Source organism: Podarcis liolepis (assembly GCF_965112155.1).
Source record: "Podarcis liolepis genome assembly, chromosome: 7".
NCBI classification, from domain to species: Eukaryota; Metazoa; Chordata; class Lepidosauria; order Squamata; family Lacertidae; genus Podarcis; species Podarcis liolepis.
Window position 1 is genome coordinate 73504507 of NC_139561.1, and position 22160 is coordinate 73526666.

The window sequence follows — 22160 nt, forward strand, 5'->3', positions numbered from 1 at the left end:
CTGCTGCCAGAATCCTGACATTATTTTCCTTATAGAGCAGGCATGGGGAATGTGTGACCCCCTGGATTTTGTTGGACTGCAACTCCCATTATCCCTGACCATTTGCCCCATGAGCTAGAGCTGTTGGGAGTTGGAGTTCAACAACATCTGGTGGGCCACAAGTCCCCCATCCCAGCTATAGAGTCTCCTATCTGACCCATTCCTTTGTATGCTCTTTTGTAGGGGGACTCACAGGATTCTTCCATGCTGGACCCTGAGACTGTTAAGCTCCAGGAGAGAGCAGCCAGGCTGTTACACAGAAGGTACTAACCTCCCTTGTATTTCACTCATCATCTAGGCTGCCCTTCCTCAATGTCTAATGGGCCTTCCAGCTTCTCTTTCTGTTCTCTCCCCAGCTGCCCCTCATTCCTAATAACCTGCCTGTCCTCATATGTTTTTCTGCATACAGCACATCCCCGTTGAGCAGCTGCAGGCATGCAAGCTCTACCCCCACGTCCACCATCACAAATGCTGACACAGACATGACTGGTCATGCTCCACATCACCTTGGTCTTGGCGAGCTGCAAGGTAAGACATGAGATCCAGGACCTTGCCTCTTAAGGCAGTGTTTTTCAACTTGGGGTCTCCACATGTTGCTGGACTCCAATCTCAACATCCCCAGCCAGCTTAGCCACTGGTAAGGGGTGATTGGAGTTGTAGTCCCAGCATCTGATGCCCAAGGTTGAAGAACTCTGTCTTGAAGGAATGCCAGTGTTGTGGTCCCAGGACAATGACAGAAAGTGAGTGTTGTTGGGGGCAGGGGGAGTGCGGAAAAGCAAGTTGGCTGGACTAGTAGCTGGCTGAGTGCAAGTCTCTCTGCCTCCTAAACAGTGTGGATGTTCTTATTTGGCGATTTATGAAGAATGATGACTGCTTTAGTACAAATCTTTAGACTGCCCTATCTTTCAGTGCATCACTCAAAGGCAGAATTTGGTAAGGGGCATCCCAGTAATCTCCCCTTTCATTTACAAACAAACAAATTGCTAACCCTTCAGGCAATCCTTGGTAACTTTCAAAAGGCCAGAGGGGTTGCTGAGCAGGATCTTGCATGGACAGGGTAACAGCAGCTGAATAAACTGGGCAAAACAGCAACTGTACAAATTTGTATTGCTAAATTTCTAGAGGTCACAGAATTACTGGTATAGAATTCATGTTGTCTTGATATTAAATTGATTCTTGTTCAAAAGCACACATGCTTTATCATATGCTTGTTGAGTTGAATGGGCTCTTTTGGACTCCAGGTTCCGTCATCCCTAGCTAGCATAGCCAGTGGTGAGGGATGATGGGAACTGTAGTCTAACAACATCTGTGGAGCCATTGGTTCCTCCACCCTGCTGTAAAAGATCCAGTGACTGATATAAGCCATCACCAAAGGAGACAAATCAATATACACTTTTTCAAAGATGATGATCCCAAAATGAAAACAGCAATGGACAATGCCTGTATCTTGCAGAACTTTTTCAGAAGTTCACTGCAGACACTCCATTCATGTGCACCTCTCTCTCTCCCTGCCTCCCTAGGTAGTCTGAATGCTTTCCCTTACTATATCACTCAAAGATCTCAGCCATGTTCTTCTTCAAAACCAGAGGATGATATCCTTTTCCAGTGGCGCCTGCGGCGAAAGATGGAGGAAGCGAGCCAGGCTGTTGCTGTGATGTCCCCTCTAGCTTGGAGGAGTCCACATATCCAGCCAACCCGTGCTTCTAGCCTGGTAAGAGTTTGAGGTGAATAGGTTTGCCATTGTTCTGTGCTGTGTAGCTGCAAGGCAAAAGCCTTGGAAGCAGGGGATGGGGCCATGCTTTCAGTGCACAACAGGATGGAGAAGCACAATCAATAGGCAGCGTGTGATGCATGAGAGGACCACAGCTCTTGCTACCTTGCTGTTGAGAGCTGAAGTGGAAGAAACCTTGCAAAGTTCATGCACTGTTTCAGGACACTTCATCTTTATAACTCCCAAGATGCTTGTGGCTATTCCACCCCACCCCACTTCAATCGTTTAGAAGCTGATGAAGTAAACAACTTTCCCATCATAGTATTGATCCTATACAGTATGGCAAAGTATTCAGAGAGGAGTGGATCTGCTTCTAAGCATCTCGCTACTCCATCTCAGAAAGTCCAGTAGATGCAGTCTGAGTCATGTATATTTTTCAATCGTTGTTCCCTGCAGGTAGAAAGAACGGCCCAGAAGCCATCAGAACCTGCAAGTTGGAAGAGTGAAGGTGGAAGAGTGCAGCCAACATCGGAAACCCAGCTGCATGTGAAATCCACCCTCCATGATTATCATCCCTGCTGCCCCACAGACTCTGTGAAAAATGGACCATGCTCCACACAGCTCATAGAAGCCTCTCCCTTCAGCAGTGGGATTGTACTGGTTGGAAGTTCAGAACCAAAGGGAGAGCAAGGAGTGAAGGAAGTAACTCTGCAAGAGGATCCTATCCCTGCATACCAAGACTCTCCTCCCCTTGCAAGGCCTGCAGGAACCAGCAAGCTTTTGGGCCAGAGCACTTTGCATCAGGATCAACAGGCAGCCCGCCCTGTAGAGAGAGTGCACACTGAGCCCAGAGGGAACCAGAAGGCATTCAGAACTGAGCAGGGCCAAGCCAAACCAGTCAGAGACTTCCGGGGGCCACCAGTCAGTCGCACAAAAGATTCTATTCAACACGTCTTGGGAGAGGTATAAGCATATGATCTGGCAATCTTTGTGGCTGTCATCACAGTGTGATGTAGAGGCCTATCATGCAGAATAGTGAGCACTTCAGTCTGGATGATTTTTCTAGTCCTCATGGTTGCAGAGACAAATGGGAATGCTTTTATTGGCAGCTACTGCTAAAGATTTAGGAATAAGGACTAGGCTGAGGTTTCCATTAATCTCCTTGACTCAGTGCAGGCCCCTCCCCAGTTCTACCTAGACACTTTCTATCCTTAACACTTTTCTTGCCCTCTGATCCCCCCCCCTCCAATGTGTTCCAGTTGCCCCCACTTCCTTTATGGCTAACAAAAAATTAATGCTAAATTGTGAAGTATCCCCACATTATATTTCACAGGAATAGTGGTTTTCAAACTGTGTTCCAGGGAGGTTTATGTGAGGCCCTTCATGTGGGAGGCAGTGACGATCAGTTCTGGCAGACAGAAAATTCATTTGAAAGACGGCTTATGCATCATTATTGACCTTCTGCAAAGCCGCTGGAGAGAAAACAAATTCACAGGCTGCGCTGTGAATTCAGACAGGAGTGAATGGGAAACTTTAACGCCTCCAGTTATCAAACTTGGTTTAGTAGCCTGCTCCCCAACTGCTTCCCTTCAGGCTAACCAGACTGACTTGTGGCCTGCTGTGACATTATCTCAAAGCACTGGAGGCTGCAGCCAGGTTGGTTCAGACAGCAGGCAAGCATCAGGCCTTCTCTGCATGGACATCTTGGCAGATGTTAAGGAGTTTCTCAGTAGGTAATGTGATGTTGACCCCTTAAAGACCACTGTGCCAGAAAAAAAGCACTTTCAGAAAGTTTATGTAGATAAACAAAATGTAATCAAGTAGCACACTTGCAGATTTCCCAGTGGGTTGTGGGGATGACTTTACTATAGAAATGGAAGATGAACCATCATCCAGCAGCTCCATTTAGCTGCTTGGGGGCATCTGAAATGGGCTCTTCCACTTCTGCTTTCCTTCCCAGGAGGACAGGAGGAGATTTAATTAGCATTCTCTCTCATCCAGGTGATTGCCGAAAGACTTTTCTCCCCACCTGATTCTCCAGGTCCTCATAGGGACAAACCAAAGAGGAATTCAAAGAGTCGAAGCCTGGACGAAGCTCAGCCAAGAGCTGTTTCTGTTCCCTCACATCCCCAGCTCCTGAACATGGCCGCTCAGCTGCTGGAGCAGGCTGAAGGTGGGATAGTTGTGGGAATGGCAGATATGTGGATTTCATGGAGGGCTTTAAACATTCATGGTGTGGTCCATTTCGTCCCACCCATGCAAGCTTGTTCATTTAGTTCCTGCCTGGCTTCACATTTCATGAACTCTGGACAGGAAACCTAGACCTGGGCTCTGGACCACTGGGTGGCTGTCACTGGCAATGGGCAGTGATGATGCTCTGTTCAGTTTCCACTGGGCAAGAATGAGCTTAATTCCAATTTTGCAACTATTCTAAACACACTGACCAAATCAGTACAGTGGTGCCTCGCAAGACGAAAAGAATCCGTTCTGTGATTCTCTTCGTCTAGCGGTTTTTTTCGTCTTGTGAAGCAAGCCCATTGAAGGATTAGCGGATTAGCGCTATTAGCGGCTTTTAGAGGCTTTTAGCGGCTTATCTGCTGATCGGATCAGCTGATAAACGGCTTAGTGGCTTAGAAAAAAAAAGGGGGGGGGGAAACCAGCAGGAACTCGCAAGACATTGTCGTCTTGCAAAGCAAGCCCATAGGAGATTCGTTTTGTGAAGCACCTCCAAAACGGAAAACTCTTTCGTCTAGCGAGTTTTCCGTCTTGCGAGGCATTCGTCTTGCGGGGCACCACTGTAATGGGTAGAATGGAAATGGAGATATGGCTAGAGAAGGAACAGAGTAAGCAAGAGACAGGGTGTCTAAAGGTATCTACACCAGCAAGGTGTTTTTTTTGCACAGACCTAGAACTACAGATGTTGTGTGTCATAGTGTTGGTGCTGTAACAGGAGCTATTTGCAGCATGCCTCTAGTCAAAGTACAAGCATAGCCAGAGGCACAATACAGGCACAGCCCGGAAGGAGAGAAATGTGTGTGGGCTCTATGGGAGGGGGTAGAAGATGAAGAAGGCTGGAGCAAGAGCAGGGGAATATGTGGAAGCGGGAATTGAGCAGGAGGAATTGGTAAGCGCCTGGGTAGTGGGTTACAGTGGTACCTTGGGTTATATACGCTTCAGGTTACAGACTCCACTAACCCAGAAATATTACCTCGGGTTAAGAACTTTGCTTCAGGATGAGAACAGAAATCGTGCAGCGGTGGCTCAGCGGCAGCGGGAGGCCCCATTAGCTAAAGTGGTGCTTCAGGTTAAGAACAGTTTCAGGTTAAGAACAGACCTCCAGAACAAATTAAATTCTTAACCCGAGGTACCACTGTATTTTACAGGTTTGCACTGATTGTTTGGTTCTAAGCAAATAAACAACAGACAGCTTGGAACATCCCTGCAGATATTTATTGGAGAGCTCCATAGCCTTGACTGGTAGGAAAAGGAGAGAGCACTTAAAGTGGAGTTAATTTTTCTGTTTTGTAGACTCGGATGGCACAGAGTTTGAGGACGACCCCCTGTTACAGGTGCTAAGGGGCCAGAGGGAGTTGCTGCGCAGCCAGCTGAGGTGGGTCACTGCTCATTGCAAACTGTCCAGAGGCATTCTCTCTTGGGATTGCTGCTGTTTCAAAGTCTTTGCTAGCTGCTGAGAATGGTTGCCTTACATTGCCTGATGTCCTGCCAGGCTTTCCGTGCCCCTCTCCCTTTGGCTTTGAAGCATAATGGGTACCTGAGAGCAGATTGTTAGAAGTGTTGTCCCCTTTGTCATCATCCCTGGTGCCTTTGCAGTGTCAACACATTCTCCGTATGTGTCTTCTTTCCACCCACCCTCGGGTTAAGTACTTAATTCACAATCCTGTGAGTTAGGCTGAGAAATGATGGCTGGCCTAAAGTCATTTGGTGAGTTTTGTGGCTGGGTAGGAATTTGAGCTGGAGTCTCTCTGGTCTTAGTGCAGTGTTGCAACCATCACACCACACTGTCTCTCCATAAGGATCTGTAAGAGGTTGCTTATGTTTTAGCATCAAGCAAGAACTCAAGGGTTTATAGTTCTTATTTCATCCAGATTTAATCCTTCCCTAAAGTACAATTCTTTGTATGGACAGGATAGTGGATATTCAGTGATTCTAAGCAATCACTTAAATAATAATAATAATAGAGAGCACAGAATTCAGCTTTTTTTTGATGGCTTGTATTCATTTTTGCAATGTTTCTAGTCTTTACAGCTGTGACAATTGAAAGCATGTAGGAAATAATCTAGTAATCTCAAAAGTCAGAAGTGTGGTTTATGTTTATTTATTTTTTTAGTGGATTTAGGCATCACACATGCCATTTTGACACTTTTCATATATGAGAGAAGCAGAATAAAGTATGCAGGAAATAGAATTTGCTTAATTTATGCACATCTTAGAATTTATGATAAGTTGGCACTTTTTAGTGCAAAGGGCATTTTGCTTCAGCTATGAGCGGTTGCTGAGTGCTGCCCCACTGCTTCAAACAAATTGCAGCTGCCTGGTCTGATGGGCAATTTATTCTGTTACAGTATGGCTGTGTTGCTTTGGTCTCCTCCAGCCCTTAAAGGTGGTGTGCATTTCTACTCTGTTTCCTTGCAGAGCTGTGGATGTCCGGGTAGCTCAGCTTGAAGGCTACCGTTCTGATCAAGACTTATCCTGTCAATGACAGATTCCTGCACGATCTTCTCTGCACCTTGAGTGTGGTGGAAGGCTCTCCAATTCATAATTTGGGATTACGGCAGTGGACTGGGTCCTGTGCTCCTTCCTCAGACACCTCTGGATGACTTCGGCGACAGGCTTTGGGAGAGGTTCTTATTTATGCTAGCACCCTTCTGGTTTTGGCTGCGCTGCCTGTACCCAACAAGCTGGTGTGTTCATCAAAGTCAACTGGGAGTGCAAAATGACCAGGCACTGGTGTGTAGGGATGTGCCTAAAGCATAAACAGTGCCTTGTTTCCATGGTTTCATTGTGTATTTTTGTGGTGAGATTAAAATAAAAAGTGTATTTTTGGATCAAAATGAACTGTGATGGTTTGCAGTAAGATGACATAACCTTATCCAGTACCTCCTGTCCAATTAAATGATGATTAATGAAGTCTAAAACCATTTGACTTGGAGAGGAGGCACTAGGCAAACATTTTTAATTTATTTAAGCCACCTTTGGAATGGAGAAGACGGATGAACTTACATCAAATTGTGTTTTATTGGATTTTAAACAATGTAATCCCCAAAAACAGTAACAAAAACCAACAGTAACACCAAAACACTAGGAGAGTTAAAACTGGCAATAGAACTCAATTGGGGAAGGCACAGGAAAACAAAAAGGTGTTTACTTGGGCCTTAGGTGTGCCTCTTTGGGGAGGGTTTTTCACAGGACCTTTTCAGCTGTAGCACCTCATTTCCAGTAGTCACCTGCCTAACCTTAAAGAGCAGGGATACTCGAAGGAGTGCTGACGACTGCAACAAACTGCAAGGTTTGTGCAGGACAAGGCAGTGTGGATGCTATCCTGTAGACCAGCTTTGAAAGTTTAGTCCCTTCTGCAGTAACCTGCTGCATTTCTGTGCTTAGTGCAGAGGATTGGAAGTGAGGGGCCTCTGTCTCACCCCCACCAACTCACTGCCATGCAGTTCCTTGTCACATATGCCATTCCCAGGCCAGTGATTAAATACACTACAGCTGAACGTGTTGCCCCTGCTCAGCCAAAGAAGACGGATGGGGAGATGCGAGGTGGGCCATAGATATAAAAGCATCCATTTAAAGTGTCATAAACTGTTTCCTCCAAAGTCCTGGAAATCATATATGTGTGATCCCAGAGCCTCCAGCAGCAAATCTGTCCTGTCCAGAGAGATATTTGGTGCCCTTTTATGCAGCAGCAATGTTAAGACTGCCAGCGCTTAATACAGGAACCTAGTAACAATATGAGGGAAGATCAGAAGACTCTATAAGGAGCTCCTCTAAATGACCAGGGAAAGAGGAAATAGATGCTGGCGGGCCAGCATAGAATAATCCCAAGAAAACACAACTTTCCCCATGGCTGGTTTCTTATAGCGCCCTCCCTGTCCCTGTTGTCTATTAACAGGGAGCATTATGGGTGAGACTGAAAGCTCATTTAGTGCAGTATTACGTTGCCAACCATGATGGCCTGTTCCCCCTTTGATCCCAGCATCTGGTATTCAGTACACAACAGCTTCCATTTAGCTATTGTGGCTAATATCCATTGGCAGTGTTCTCCTTGTCTGAGCCTTTAAAAAAGTGATCTAAGCTTGTGGTCATGACCACATTTTGGAGGTAAGGAATTCCATAAGTGAATTACGAGTTTTGCGCTAAGTACTTCTTTTTGTCAGTCCTGAAACTGCTGCCAATTGGTTTAAATATTGGTGTAAACGCCCCCCCCCCCTTCCAGCATGAGAGAATGGAAAAGGTTTTTCGATTTGCAGCCCTTGGGCTCTTTAGGTTGTGATGTCTGGCTATGGGTGGAGAAAGCGAACTGAACACAGGAGTATCCCTGCAGAAGATTATTTATTTTCTAAGTTGGGCTTCAAACGAGAGAGAATAAATGGAATACTCTTGAGTGGGGCAAATGGGCAAGCTAGGAATGTGGCACTCTACTACATTTTTGTTCTGTATGAAACACACACACACACACACACGAGTGTGCCCCATTGTCTTGCAAAGCAACTGGGCCAAACACAGGTAGCTGGATGTCACAGACAGATTGGCTATAGAGGAATATGTTGGGGTTACCCCCAATGGAAGAAGGCTCAGAGCCAGGGAATTAGGGGTAGGATGACGACGAGTGGTTAGATGGAGAAGAGGGAGAAGATGGGGAGGAGGTGGTGTTGGAAGTTGAAGAGGTAACACAGCTTAGTGAGCGGGGAAAGTCTATGGCACAGCGAAGTCCAGAATTACAGGCAGAAGCTGATGTAGGAGAGAAGGGAGGCCCAGAGGCAGAGATGAGTCCGGCTGGTGAAGAGGCACGGGTGTCTCCCCTTCCTGCTGTGACAAACTGCCCTCTCCCCAGTCTCCCAGAACCAGGAGAGGCATGAAAAGCGCAGAGAAGTGAACTTCACACAGGCACAGTCTCAGATTGCTTGGGGAAAACTGGAGAGGAGGGGCCTTAGGCAGCTGTGGGGAGGCAGGGACCTTCAGTCTTCACCACCACTTCATGGGGGCAGATGAATTGCTGGGCTGATTAGGCCTGGCACACCTGTGCAGATCCTGTTTTTGCTAATAAAAGAGTTAACTCCAATGTGTTCGGTGTGATTTACTGCTGGCTCGCTCCTGTCACTGCCTTCTATTGAGTTAGACCATTCATTCATATTCCTCAGTGTTTGCTACACTTGACTGTCTCTCCAGGGTTTCAGGCAGGGTTCTTTCCCAGCCTTACCTGCAGATGCTGGAAGTTGAATCTGGGGCTTTCTGTTTGGAAAGCAGATGCTGTACCTCTGTGCTACGACTTCCTCATCATCTCGAACATCCAGACATTTGAAAATTCTGTCTTTATTTGGTCACTTCTTTCCCCCTTCCTGAGTCCACTTACATGATCTATTTATGGGCGTGTCCATCTGTCCCCTTGAGGGACACTTACCTATACACACACACACTCCTGAACTGATGTTGGCATCTCATATTTTAAATATTTTGTTGGAAGCCTCCCAGAGTGGCTGGGGAATAAATTATTATTATTATTATTATTATTATTATTATTATTATTATTATTATTATTACCCTATTCTCACGGCAGCTAAGTGCCAATATGTGGCCACAATCAGCAAATCAGAAACCTGAATGCTCCCTTATCCTTTGATTTCTGACCTTCTCCCATGTTCTGCATGAAGCCATCGCAGGTTGACTTGTGAGTTAACTTGAACTGTGACTGACTGGATGTCCATCTGGAGAGGCCACATGAATTATAGCAGTGCAGGACAGTGTGGGAGCTAGCTGGGATGGGTGGGTGTTGAATGGGCACAGCTGTGATAGCCTAGGTAGTGCCAGGCATCGAGATGGCCGTGTCTGGCAAAGAACAAGGTACTTTTTGTTGTTTCGAAGCACTTTGTCACATTGCTCCCTCAGTCGTCCTGTCCTCATCTGTTGTATTTTAATATTCTGTTGGAAGCCGCCCAGAGTGGCTGGGGAAACCCAGCCAGATGGGCAGGGTATAAATAATAAATTATTATTATTATTATTAGCTGAATATTGGTCCATTTTTAGGGCAACAACTTCGTCACTTCTAAAGTTCTATTAATTTTTCTGAATTTTTGTTCAGTGAGTGGGATTTGGACAGTGACCTTTGGAGACCTAGGCTTCCTGTCTGTAGCTGGCAGGAGCAGAGATGGCAACTCATTCTTGCCTGCAAATGCCTTGACCGTAAGATATTACTCATGTAGCTAATGGTCTGTGTTTGCATCAAAATGACTCTTGCGCAATCTTCCCACGTGAGACTCCTTTAGGTTTCTGGCACATTCTGAAGGATGTGGATGTGATAGGGATGTTGCGAGGGTCAAATGCAATGTGGGTTAAACTGGCATTTATAATGCAGATTCAGTTTTTAATTTGGGATTGCGTCCTTCAAGATTAATGTGACATGTTTTACAGGTATTCTGTATCTCTGTTCTGTAGCAATATGAGTTTTTCAGCAATATGGCCCTTGACATAGGGCTTCTATCTAGTAAAGCAGGATGTCTGTATGGTAGTCTGAATTAGGTGGCTTTACAGGGGGACTCGACAAATTCATAAAGGACGATGCTATCAGTGGCAACTCGTCATGATGACTTTATGGTACCAGATTCAGAGGAGATAAGCTACTGAATTACTGGTTGCTGAGGAACTATGGGAGCGGCTATTACACTTATCTCTTGTCTTGTCTTTCCACAGTCATCTTTTTACTGGCCACCATGTGACTCAGGATGCTGACTGGATCAGTCTGATCCAGCAGAGCTCTCCTTTATGTTCTCAACCTTATGAGTTCTCCAAAACCTATCAAGCTTGTGATGTGTCATGGAGCTAATTTACTAACCCACCAGATGACCTTGCATGGAAGCGTGAGGTCTTTATGCGAGCAGGTTCTGAGGGTTTGGGATTATCTCTGTGTGTGTCTTGTACCCATACATCTGAGCCATCCGCTGGGGTGGACTGATGAATGCAGCTCCCCCAGGGCACCCTGTCTGGACTTGTTGCGGTGTCAGCAATCGCCTGGTCTGACCTCCATGTTGTCTACCTGGGAGGGCTGGTGAGAGATGAGGCAGCGGTGACAGTGTCTATTAATAAGAATGTCACTTGTCGTTATGTAACGGAGTCCCACTGTGCCATACCTTCCTTTGTCGCATTTGTGAGGTAGGATCACACCTCCCCCCCTATTTTTTTGTACCACCCAATTACATAAAGGCATAATAAGCCATTCAGTCGGTGCATATTAAACAAGGCTTTTAAGTACTGGCAGCGGTGGTTCTCCTTTGGACTCTGGTGATGATATTTCGCGGAGATATATCACAAGGGGAGCTCATGAGGCCTAGTTCCCAGTTCCTCCTTCAAAATCCACACAAAGCGGCAAGGAACGCCTGAATCACCAGGTATCTCTGTCCGTCACAGTCCAACTCCAGCAGCCTGTCCCTGTAAAGGGTGGGGAGGGGGCAAGAGAAGAATACAAGGATCCCCAGTCTATGCCTGCATTCCTACAGAGCAAGCTTTCACATGCACATACTACTTTGTAGTAGCAATCCAGCAAATTTGAAGGGTGCGTGTAAATGCATGCGTGTGTGTGTGTGTGTGTGAGAGAGAGAGAGAGAGAGAGAGCAGGAGGACATAATTCAGAGAAAGGCCTACCTCCAGAAAGGTGATTTCCTTGTGGGGAACAACAGCACGAGGCCCTTTTTATAACTTGGCTCCAAGCGGTTAGAAAGGGAGGTGTCTCATTTGCAAGGGTTTTTACTTATTTATTTATTTATTTATTTAACAAATGGGGAAAGAGCGAGGGAGAGAGGGAACTCCTAGGACGCCTGGGTCCTATTTACCATTCCCGAGGGGCAGATCTCCTGAATTAGGGCGAGGCAGAACTGTGCCCCGTCCCCCCCCTCCCCCGCCGCCAACCTCAGCTATATATACAGTACAGTATATGTATTCTCTCCTTTTGAAAGAAAGATGGGGACTGCCTATATAATAAATGGCTGAGGTGGGGAAAACGTTGGGGCGCCTCCCATCTATGCTCAGCTCTTTTGAGGGGGGGTTGGAGAGCGGCCGGCCAGGCTAACAGAAGCCCCTTTGTGCCGTCCCTTCCAGCTGCCCCTTTTGTTTCAGGGTTGTTGTTTTTTAACCCCCTTCGGTGCGATCGCATGGCGAAAAAAAATAAATAAGAGCGGGTGGGTGGCGGGGTTCAAAACGAGGAAGGGCAACGTGTTTGTGGGGGGTCGCCTATCGGATCCCGCGCCTGCACCCCCTACCTCGTTTCCTTGCGCCCCTTTTGTTGCAAGCCGTCGATCGCCCCCCCTTCCCTGCCGCCCCCTCCTCCTCCTCCTCCCCGTCTTTCTCCGAGCCTGATCCCGCCCCCGCCCGCCTGCGCTCCCCGCCCCGCCGCTGCTCTGCTCGCCCGCCCGATCGCCTCGCTAGCTGGCTGGCGCTCCCCAGCCGGAGACGGGCAGGAGGACGGACGCGCATCCGAGGGGCCGGGCCGGAGAGGATCGGCTGGCGGCGTCGGGCGGCCGCGCTGCTCCCTCCCCTATTGTCTCGGCTCGGCCCGGGACTGGCCCGGGCTGCCGCCGCCGGGGCACATCAGGATCGCGGCGCCATGGTGGTAAGTGAAGGCGCCTTTCTCTCTCTCTGGCTGGGGTGGGGGGTAGGTGGGGGGGGGGAAGAGGAGATGTGGGGCGGGCTTAGGGGGCGCCTTCTCTGCCTCTCGCGCGGCATGCACCTGTTACCATCGAAACCCACATCGGGCGCCCCTAGGAACACACCACCGCGCCCCGTCACTCTCCTCGCCGGGGCGGGGTGGAAAGAGAGGTGAAATTGCCCCCCCCCCATCAGATTTCAGCAAAATGCAGAACGGGGAAAAGTCAGATGAAAACCCCTTATTTTTCTTCCGATAGCTTCCTCTCCGCCTCACCCCCCCTCCTGTGGCATTTTTTTTGGGGGGGGAGTGGGAACCCGTCCCTCCCTCAAGTCCTGAAACTCGGGGAGATCTAGGTCAAGGGAGCGCTTTGGATGCCCCCTGCCAACCCATCAGCGCCGTGGCGCAAGGGGGAAGATTCCTCTGCCCTAGAGAGCAACCGCAATAATTCACCAAGACAGCCGACCCACTCTCCTCCCCACCCACCCCCCACGCGTCGCCACCACTTTCTCCCCATCATTAGGAGTTGTGCCTCATCCATTGTAATTAGAACATCACACACACACACACACAAATGCACTCCACAACTTCCCCCAAATAATTAGGAGGCTGTTCTCTGCTTCACTCAACATCAACTGTTGGGAGTGCAGCAGCAGCAGCAGCGTTGCTAGGCCCCCGCAGCTGGATTTGCAGCAAAACCCCAGAAACAAAAGGTGAAAAGCCAATGTCAGGAAGCAGGCAATTAAGACTAGAATTAGGTGATTAGGAGCACTGGCTACTGTAGCCTGGAGAGGGATCTATGATGCTGTCCACAATTTACAGTGTGTTGGAGCAGCTACTTTCTGCCATTGTCTTTCTGGCCAGTGGGAAAGAATTCCCTTTGATAAAGGTTGACCAGAAGCACCATTAACAGACTGGCTCATTGGTAGGCACAGTGGGGGACGGACGGACACTGGTATACAGAGTCTTGATCCGCTCAATTCTGAAAGAAATCCCGAAAAACAAAAATCACCTCTGTTCCACTTACCAGTGTCTTTGTGGTGTTTGTCTGTTACAGCTCCAAGCAGTTTTGCACCAGACTAACAGAGGCATTGAGTGGAGATGGATGGTGCTTTCCTTTGCTTAAAAGGAATTGGAACTGTCTACAGAGAGGCTTGGCTTCCCATGCTGTCTCTCTGTGGTCAAACAGGTCTTGCAGGGTTTTGAAATGATGCAGAACCCTGCAGAACCTGTTTTGCTGGAGGCGAAAGTAGGGTTGAGTGTACATGCACCCGTGAGCGACAGTCTTTTTCTCCCAGATTGCCTTCAAATGCTCTGAGCCAGATTCCTTTAAGTTGGGCATGGGGAACCTGTAAGCTTTCAGGTGCTGTTGGATTACAACTCTCGCCATTCCTGGACATCAGCTGGGGCTGATGGGAGCTGGAGTTCAACAGCGACTGTAGGGCCACAAGTTCCCCATCTCTGCTTCAAGTTGAGGAATAGCCAGTGTTTTTATGCAAGGCTTGACATTACCATTCCCTCCAGGTTCTGCCAGCGTACCTCCCCCCCCTCCCCATCACTCCCTTAGCTTCACTTTCCCCTTAATCCCTTTATTAAGAGGTAGGATTTTTATTGACGGATTGATAAATAGGAAGTTGTAAAAACAAAATGAAAACAAATCATGTTTCCACATTTGCTCCATGAACAGCCGCAACGAAACAAACCCATGTTGCATATGTGCAAAGAGAAAAATGCAAATGTGTGTGAAAAGTCAGTACACCTCGGTGTCTTTTCTGCTAGGTGGGGTAGACAAAGGCAGCAAGAGGGAAAGTGGGTGCAGGGTGGCCAGGAGAGGGAAGGAAGGTTTGCTTGAGTTGTATGTGGTAGCTAGTATAGCTATGTGTTGAATGCAATTGTTTGCATTTATTTTGAGCTATACGATCAGTAGAACAGATGCTTTTGGTGGCCCTGCCACTGCCACCGGCTCCTGCCCAGTTGGCATTGACTCATGAGAGGGCCTTCTTGGTGGTGTGCCCCATCTATGGATGTCTTCTCTGGTGCGGTGGGTCTGTCTCCCTCATTCAGGAGGAATTTAAAGACATTCCTGTTCACCCAAGCATCGGATAGCTGAAATGTGCTGTTCCTGGCAACCTTGAAAGGCTTAGCTGTGGGGATATGTAACTGTTTTTAGAGGTTTTAAATATTTCATAAGTTTTTTATTTATTTTACTTTTAATTGCTTGGCCGTTTGTTGCCCTGGGCTCCCTTGGGAGGAAGGGCGGGTTAGAAATTAAATAAATAACAACAAGTGTGCTTTGCAATTACATATTGCCTGCCCTTCATTACACAATTCCGGGTGCGGATTGCGACGTAATTAACAGCGATCATTCAAAAACAATTAAGGGCAGATGAAAAGACATGGTTTAAAATTCACATCACAGTTCAGTCCAAATGTAGCTAACATCCCATTAATGAAGTGGAGGTCATCTCTGGGTTGGCGCCACAGAGGTGGGTGCTCACATTTTACTTCCCTGCTTCTCTTGTTTCTGGACTGCCAGGGGCCACAGATTCATACCATACATTTAAGAAACATTTAAAGCTCATGACTTTCCCCAAAGAATCCCAGGAACTGTCTGCTAAGGATCCTGAGTATTGTAGCTCTGTGAGGATGAAACTATAGCTCCCAGGATTCTGGGTGGGGGATAAGTGAAGTGTTTTAAATGTGCACCAAATGTGCTTTAAATATATGGTGTTGATCTGCTCTGTGTGGTCCACAAGTTGGAGATACTGAGAAGAGGTCAGTGCTGACTTGCTATCTTGGCCGCTGGAACATATAGCTTGAATTCTGCAAGCTTTCCAAAGTCAAGACTGATGGGAAAGTGTGAAAGAAAAGCAGAACTGTGTGTGGTTTTGCTCCTATCTTTGGGCCTCTGTTAAGGGCCTCTGTTAACGCAATTCTACGTCAGGAGTCTTGAGTGTCAAAGTTTATCTCTGCTTTTGCAGAAATCGGTGTCTTTGGTTGCAATGTGTACCAGAGTCAGGCTTTCCAGTAATGTGAAAGGGACTGCTGATTGTTTTCTTTCTCTTGTCCCCTGTTTTGCAAGAGAAATGCGCAAATAATAAACTATTCCCCACTTTTCTAGAGATCAGGATGCCTTGGGCCATCTGCATGAAAAATTTCAGCTTTGTAGCTAGTGTGGACTTGCTGTAACCATTTCAGGGCAGGCATTATGTCACCCATTTTGAAAGAAAGATGCACAAATTCCTCCCTTCTCAGTCCTATTGTTTGATTGTGCCCTAATGATTTATATGTCATCTAGTAGTTTCTGGCATTTTCTAGTTATCAGGGGACCTTGGGTTACATCTGTGCCAAATCTCTGGTTTCTTAGTAGCATTGATGTATCGTAACAGTGGTCTTCTTCTTCTTTGGTGATCACTCGTAGCTGAGTAAGATTGTCTTTCATAAACATGGTTTTAGCAATGAGTCCGTAAGTGACTCTGGAGGCCAGTTCACGAATGGCACTACAAGAGGCACCAGCAACAAAATGTTGCAGTGGGGAGTGCTCCGTTTTTGTTCCAGCAAGCCAGCTAGGCCCCACCTACTCCTCTTATGATATTTATTGTTAAACAAAATCCATATACCACTTGATTGTAAGAAAACCTCTAAGCAGCTTGCGAAAGCATGAAATAAAACATTAAAATTGTTGATTAAAGCGGTTAGAAACAGGTATTAAATAATATCCAAAAGATAGTTAAACAGCCTCGGCCCAGTATACCTGAAGGAGCATCTCCAGCCCTATCTTTCAGCCCGGACACTGAGGTCCAGCTCTGAGGGCCTTCTGGCAGTTCCCTCACTGTGAGAAGCTAAGTTACAGGGAACCGGGCAGAGGGCCTTCTCGGTAGTGGCGCCCACCCTGTGGAACGCCCTCCCTTCAGGTGTCAAGGAGATAAAGAACTACACAACTTTTAGAAGACATCTGAAGGCAGCCCTGTTTAGCGAGGTTTGTAATGTTTGATGTTTCATTATGTTTTATAAGAACTGTAAGCCGCCAAATGCGTGGGGTATAAATATCATCATCATCATCATCAAGAGAAATAAAAGCAGATATAACTTCTACCTGTCTGGATAGGCTTGCCTAAACAAAAATGTTTTAAGCAGGTGCCAAAAAGAGAACGCTGAAGGTTCCTGCCTGCTATTAATAGGTGTAATAAAAAAGCGATATAGATGCAATAATTAAACAAAATTTGCCAGCCTGCGTTCCCTTTTAACTGGAGAAACCAGCTTGCATAGGGTCAGCCCCTTGGCTTGTCACTGAGGCAAAAAAAAACACACCTGCTTGTGAGTTTGAGATAGAGAAAGATTTTTGAAAACTGCTGAATAGGCCAGTTTTGGTATTAAGTGCAGAGCTAAGTCAGAGGTACTTCCCCTGAAACGCACGCCAGAGGGGGGAAATAGCTTGGGAGGAGGTTTCTTCTTGATTTCCTGGAGACAGCGGTAGCTTTTCTTGATCTGTTGCTGTTAATGCAGGGCTGTGGGAGGAAGGCAGATGAGGGTCAAGGGAAGTCACCATGTCTTAGGCAAGTGTGGGATTTCAGTGGGGGAGCCTCCCAGAAACAACTCCTTTTCCATGTCAGGCATTGGGACTTCTTGTTCCTAGCTTCCAGATAACACTGAAATCTCACTGGGAACACAAGCTTTTCCTACAAATTGAAATGAACCCCTTTTGAAGTGTGCAGGAGGCGCTCCAGATACAGACATCTGTACAAAAATGCACTAAAATTCTACAAACAGGGAATCCTCAATTCTTTCTTTTATTGATTAAAAAATGTAAGCCCACCTTGCCCCCCCATCAAACAAATTCAAAGCATCTTACAACGCACCCAACCATCGCATTAAAGGTAAAGGGACCCCTGACCATTAGGTCCAGTCGTGGCTGACTCTGGGGTTGCAGCGTTCATCTCGCTTTATTGGCCGAGGGAGCCGGCATACAGCTTCCGGGTCATGTGGCCAGCATGACTAAGCCGCTTCTGGAGAACCAGAGCAGTGCATGGAAACACCGTTTACCTTCCCGCCGGAGTGGTACCTATTTATCTACTTGCACTTTGACGTGCTTTCGAACTGCGAGGTTGGCAGGAGCAGGGACCGAGCAACGGGAGCTCACCCCGTCACGGGCATTCGAACCACCAACCTTCTGATCGGCAAGTCCTAGGCTCTGTGGTTTAACCCACAGCACCACCCGCGTCCCAACCATCACATTACAATATGAATAATTATCCTTGTGTTTTATCTATATGACCCAAAGCCCCCATTTGGAAGCATCCTAGGTGCCAATGAAAGGATTCTAGATTATCCTTTCCCCTGAACCTGTAGCCTACCAGGTGTCAAACTACAACTCCCATCTTCCCTGACCACTCCTCATGGTGGCTGGTGCTAGTGGGAATTGTAGTTTAAGGTTACCCACCTTGTCTTAAATGATAGTTTTCTATTTGTAGGCATCATATAAGGCCCCTTCCCTCCACTGCAGACTAAAGTGGTATAACTGAGACACAGGTTTATAGCCTTATTGGCATTAAGCCAAAGTATGGAAGAGTATTTGAAAGTTATTTAATGACTGCCTGTACTAATATGAAGCTTCGTGGGTCTTGAGAACCATGCATCATGGTATGTTAGACTGGCAGATGAGAAAATGAGACTTTTTTGGTGTGTTGGCCCCATATTTGTCTAACTCCCTTACTTGGGAGACCGGGGATGGGAATAAGATTGATTCACTGGCAAAATATACCAATAATAATATGCAAACCAAACACAGCCGCCCTCCAAAACCGACATGCCTCTGAATTTTACAAAGCAGCTTGTCAACCAAAAAAATTACAGAAATGTGAACATTAGGGTAAAGTGTGCATATACATGCTTATATTAGTAAAAATAGCATACAAAGTGCATTATTTTAGGGAAATTCCTTTGCAAAATGTGTGCATTAGGCAGAATTATATGATTTTCTTTATGTTGATCTTGTTCCGTGAACTGCCCTGAGACCCCTATAGGGTGGTTTATAAATTCAATCAATAGTAGTAGTAGAAGAAGAAGAATAAGAAGAATAAATCCTTACTAAAATGCTGATGAATTTTCATGAGAATTAAAAAACAACAACCCTGCAAACTGATGTGGAAATATGAGAAGTGAACTTAAGGCTGGAAAAATGAGAATTTAAGAGAAACCCCAAACAGATCAACCTAGCCTAAGCTGATACTTCTTCTGCTTTCAGAAAACCTTCTTTTTTATTTCAAGCTGCTTTAAAATATGTAGTGCTCTGCATTATTTCAACTACTTCCGTTTCTTAATTTATTTATTTTTGTGATTTTGTTTTTTAATGATTTGTGTTTTGTTGTGTTGATGTCTGCCTTGTGGACCCAGAAAGTGGCATCAAAATCTTTGAAATGGTGAACTGAGTGAGATGGGCTGGAAAGGTGCATTCTTACCCATATTGTGCAGAGCTAATGATGATTGTCTACATGGGAGTGTGCATTCTACCAGCCATGTGCTAGACTCTCTACTATGATCAGCTGTTGCAAGCCATCCACGCAGCCCTTCTGCCATGGGAATCTGTGAACGTGCCCTCCTGTTGCGTGTGAGCGTTTCAATCTGGCAAGTGACTCTTTCCACACAAAGCTCAATCCTTAATGGCGTTATATGAACCTATTCAGGACAGATAAAAGAAAGCGCTTCTTCCCATAGTTCATAGTAAAACTATGGAATTTGCTCATACAAGGGGCAGTTGTGACCACCAAGTCAGATAGCTTTAAAGGAGTAGACAAATTCATGCCCTGGGTAAGATAGCTCAGTTGGTTAGAGCATGGTTCTGATAACAACAAGGTTGCCGGTTCAGTCCCTGTGTGGGACAGCTGCATAGTCTAGTGGGTTGGATTTGATGGGGATTATTATTATTTATTGAATTTATATACAGTGATACCTCGGGTTACATACGCTTCAGGTTACATACACTTCAGGTTACAGACTCCGCTAACCCAGAAATAGTACCTCGGGTTAAGAACTTTGCTTCAGGGTGAGAACAGAAATCGTGCTCCAGCGGCGCGGCGGCAGCAGGAGACCCCAGTAGCTAAAGTGGTGCTTCCGGTTAAGAACAGTTTCAGGTTAAGAACGGACCTCTGGAACGAATTAAGTACTTAACCCAAGGTACCACTGTACTGCCCTATACCCGGAGGTCTCAGGGCGGTTCACAGACAAAGAACAACTTAAAAACCACTATTATATAGTCAAAATAAAAACAGCAACCCAATAACACGCCCCCCTCTAAAAAAGAACAACCTTTTAAAATGGCATAGGATGTAAATCAGATCAACCAAAGGCCTGGTTAAAATGGAATGTTTTTGCCTGGCGCCTAAAGGTGTATAATGAAGGTGCCAGGTGAACTTCCCTGGGGAGAGCATTCTGCATATGGGGAGCCACTGCAGAGAAGGACCATTCTCATGTTGCCACCCTCCAGACCTCTCAAGAAGGAGGCACACGAAGGAGGGCCTCAGAAGATGATCTCAGTGTCTGGGTAGGTTCATATGGAAAGAGGCGGTCCTTGAGGTATTGCAGTCCTGATCCTCAGGGTCCCTTCCAACTCTACAGTTCTATGATTCTATGAAGGATTATAAGGCTACCTGGAAGCAGTTTGCTTCTGAATGCGAGTTGCTGGAAATCACAGGAGAGGAGAATGCTGTTGTTCTCAGGTCCTGCCTGTGGACTTTCCAAAGGCCTCTGGTTGGCCATTGTGAAGATGCTGAACTAGATGGACCACTGGCCTGAGCAGGATGCTGAAGTAGCTGAGCCACTGCAGGCCTGTTCCTGCAGGCTGTTCTTATATACTTAAGTCCTTGCTATTCAGGGGAAAGGGTCAAGCACTGCACCACCAGTGCACATCATGGGTCATATGCCTTTACAGAATGTCTGGATCAACTAGGGATGCAGGTGGCGCTGTGGTCTAAACCAGTGAGCCTCTTGGGCTTGCCGATCAGAAGGTCGGCTGTTCAAATCCCCGCGACTGGGTGAGCTCCGGTTGCTCAGTCCCAGCTCCTGCCAACCTAGCGATTTGAAAACACACCAGTGCAAGTAGATAAATAGGTACCGTTGCAGTGGGAAGGTAAACTGCGTTTTCATGCGCTCTGGTTTCCGTCACGGTGTCCCGTTGTGCCAGAAGCGGTTTAGTCATGCTGACCACATGACCCGGAAAGCTGTCTGTGGACAAACGCCGGGTCCCTCGGCCTGAAAGCGAGATGAGTGCCACAACCCCATAGTCGCCTTGACTGGACTTAACCATCCAGGGGTCCTTTACCTTTTTTACCTTACCTAGATCAACTGATGGATTCTGCTTCACGTATGGCAGAGGGAAGGCATTCAAGATTTCTGGAGCAATGGCAGATAATGCCTGCATTTGGATGGCCCACCCTGTGGTTTTCTGTAAGGGCTGATGGCGGTCTACTCATAAGTATTCCTGGGAGGGAGAGTTTTTCGAGAAGAGGGCATGGCTCAGTGGCAGAGCATCCACTTTGCGTGAAGAAGGTCTTGGGTCCAATCCCTGGCATCTCCAGGTAGGGCTTGGAAAGGCATCCTGTCCAAAATCCTGGACAGCAGCTGGTGCTACCGGTCAGCATAGACAATATTGAGCCAGATGGGTGCATGGTCTGGCTTGATACAAGGCAACTTCCCATGTTCCAGCTGAGGGTTAATCAGAGAGGGAGTTTCCCAGCAGATCTTTGTAGGGGAGAGGAAATAGAGAAGTAGAGGGGGTCCTGGGGCAAGGAGTATGAATGGAGGAAAGGGAAAAAGCGTCTCAGCTGCTCATGCATCCCAGCGCACAACAGTCTTCCTCCTGTTGCAGCATGCGTCAGCCAAAAGCATCCTCCACAGTGCACACTCGGGTATTTCCTCACCACAAGTCACAAGGGCAGCTCAGATGCCTGTTGGATTCCTGGTGGTGACAAAATAGCTGTAGATCTCAGCCTCCCAGCAGCCGGTCAACTGCTTGCGCAATTCTGCTGTGGTGTGCGGTTGAGCTTTGTGCCTGCTACCAACCTGTGTCTTTGGGTTGCTCGGGAGCTGCAGTCTGGTCCAGAACAATGGGATGCTTTTGGGAGCTGTCATTGTATAGCTCAGTGGTAGAGCATCTGCTGTGCTTTTGGAAGGTCCCAGATGCGATCCCTGCTGGCATCTCCAGCTAAAAGGGTCAGGTAACAAACTCTGCCCCAGACCCTGGAGAGCCACTGCCTATAAGGGCAGGCACAACTAGACTAGATGGGCAAAGAACCTGCCCTGGTTGAATTCACCTTCCTATGTTTCCTCTGAGTAGCTGCAAAGTTTCTCAGGAAGGTGCGTGATACCTAGTTAGCTGTGTTGATTGTCAGTCTATCTATAGGGACCGGAAGTGAGCTTTGGATCTCTGCGATGAAAGTATTTAGGTAGAATTCTCAAGCAATGCCAGGGCTAAGGCTGCTAGTCCGTCCATCTGTCTAATATAACAAAGAAACAAGAAAATGTCAGGGCAGTTTTGAAAGG

At 46.9% G+C, this 22160-nt stretch overlaps 2 protein-coding genes across 6 annotated transcripts in view; both read left to right on the forward strand.

Annotated features, from left to right (window-relative positions):
- Positions 1–6822, forward strand: part of PROSER3 (proline and serine rich 3) — a 28027-nt gene extending 21205 nt beyond the window's left edge. For all 4 annotated transcript variants that reach the window (XM_083512310.1, XM_083512311.1, XM_083512313.1 and 1 more), the window contains 7 exons: positions 223–302; positions 449–567; positions 1560–1750; positions 2207–2713; positions 3752–3923; positions 5279–5360; positions 6404–6822. In XM_083512310.1, coding sequence (XP_083368436.1) covers positions 223–302; positions 449–567; positions 1560–1750; positions 2207–2713; positions 3752–3923; positions 5279–5360; positions 6404–6470 — 1218 coding nt within the window. In that variant the 3' untranslated portion in view covers positions 6471–6822. The remainder of the gene's footprint in view (positions 1–222; positions 303–448; positions 568–1559; positions 1751–2206; positions 2714–3751; positions 3924–5278; positions 5361–6403) is intronic.
- Positions 6823–12323: 5501 nt separating this feature from the next.
- Positions 12324–22160, forward strand: part of ARHGAP33 (Rho GTPase activating protein 33) — a 51406-nt gene continuing 41569 nt past the window's right edge. For both annotated transcript variants that reach the window (XM_083512284.1, XM_083512285.1), the window contains exon 1: positions 12324–12590. In XM_083512284.1, the coding sequence (XP_083368410.1) occupies positions 12585–12590 (6 nt within the window). In that variant the 5' untranslated portion in view covers positions 12324–12584. The remainder of the gene's footprint in view (positions 12591–22160) is intronic.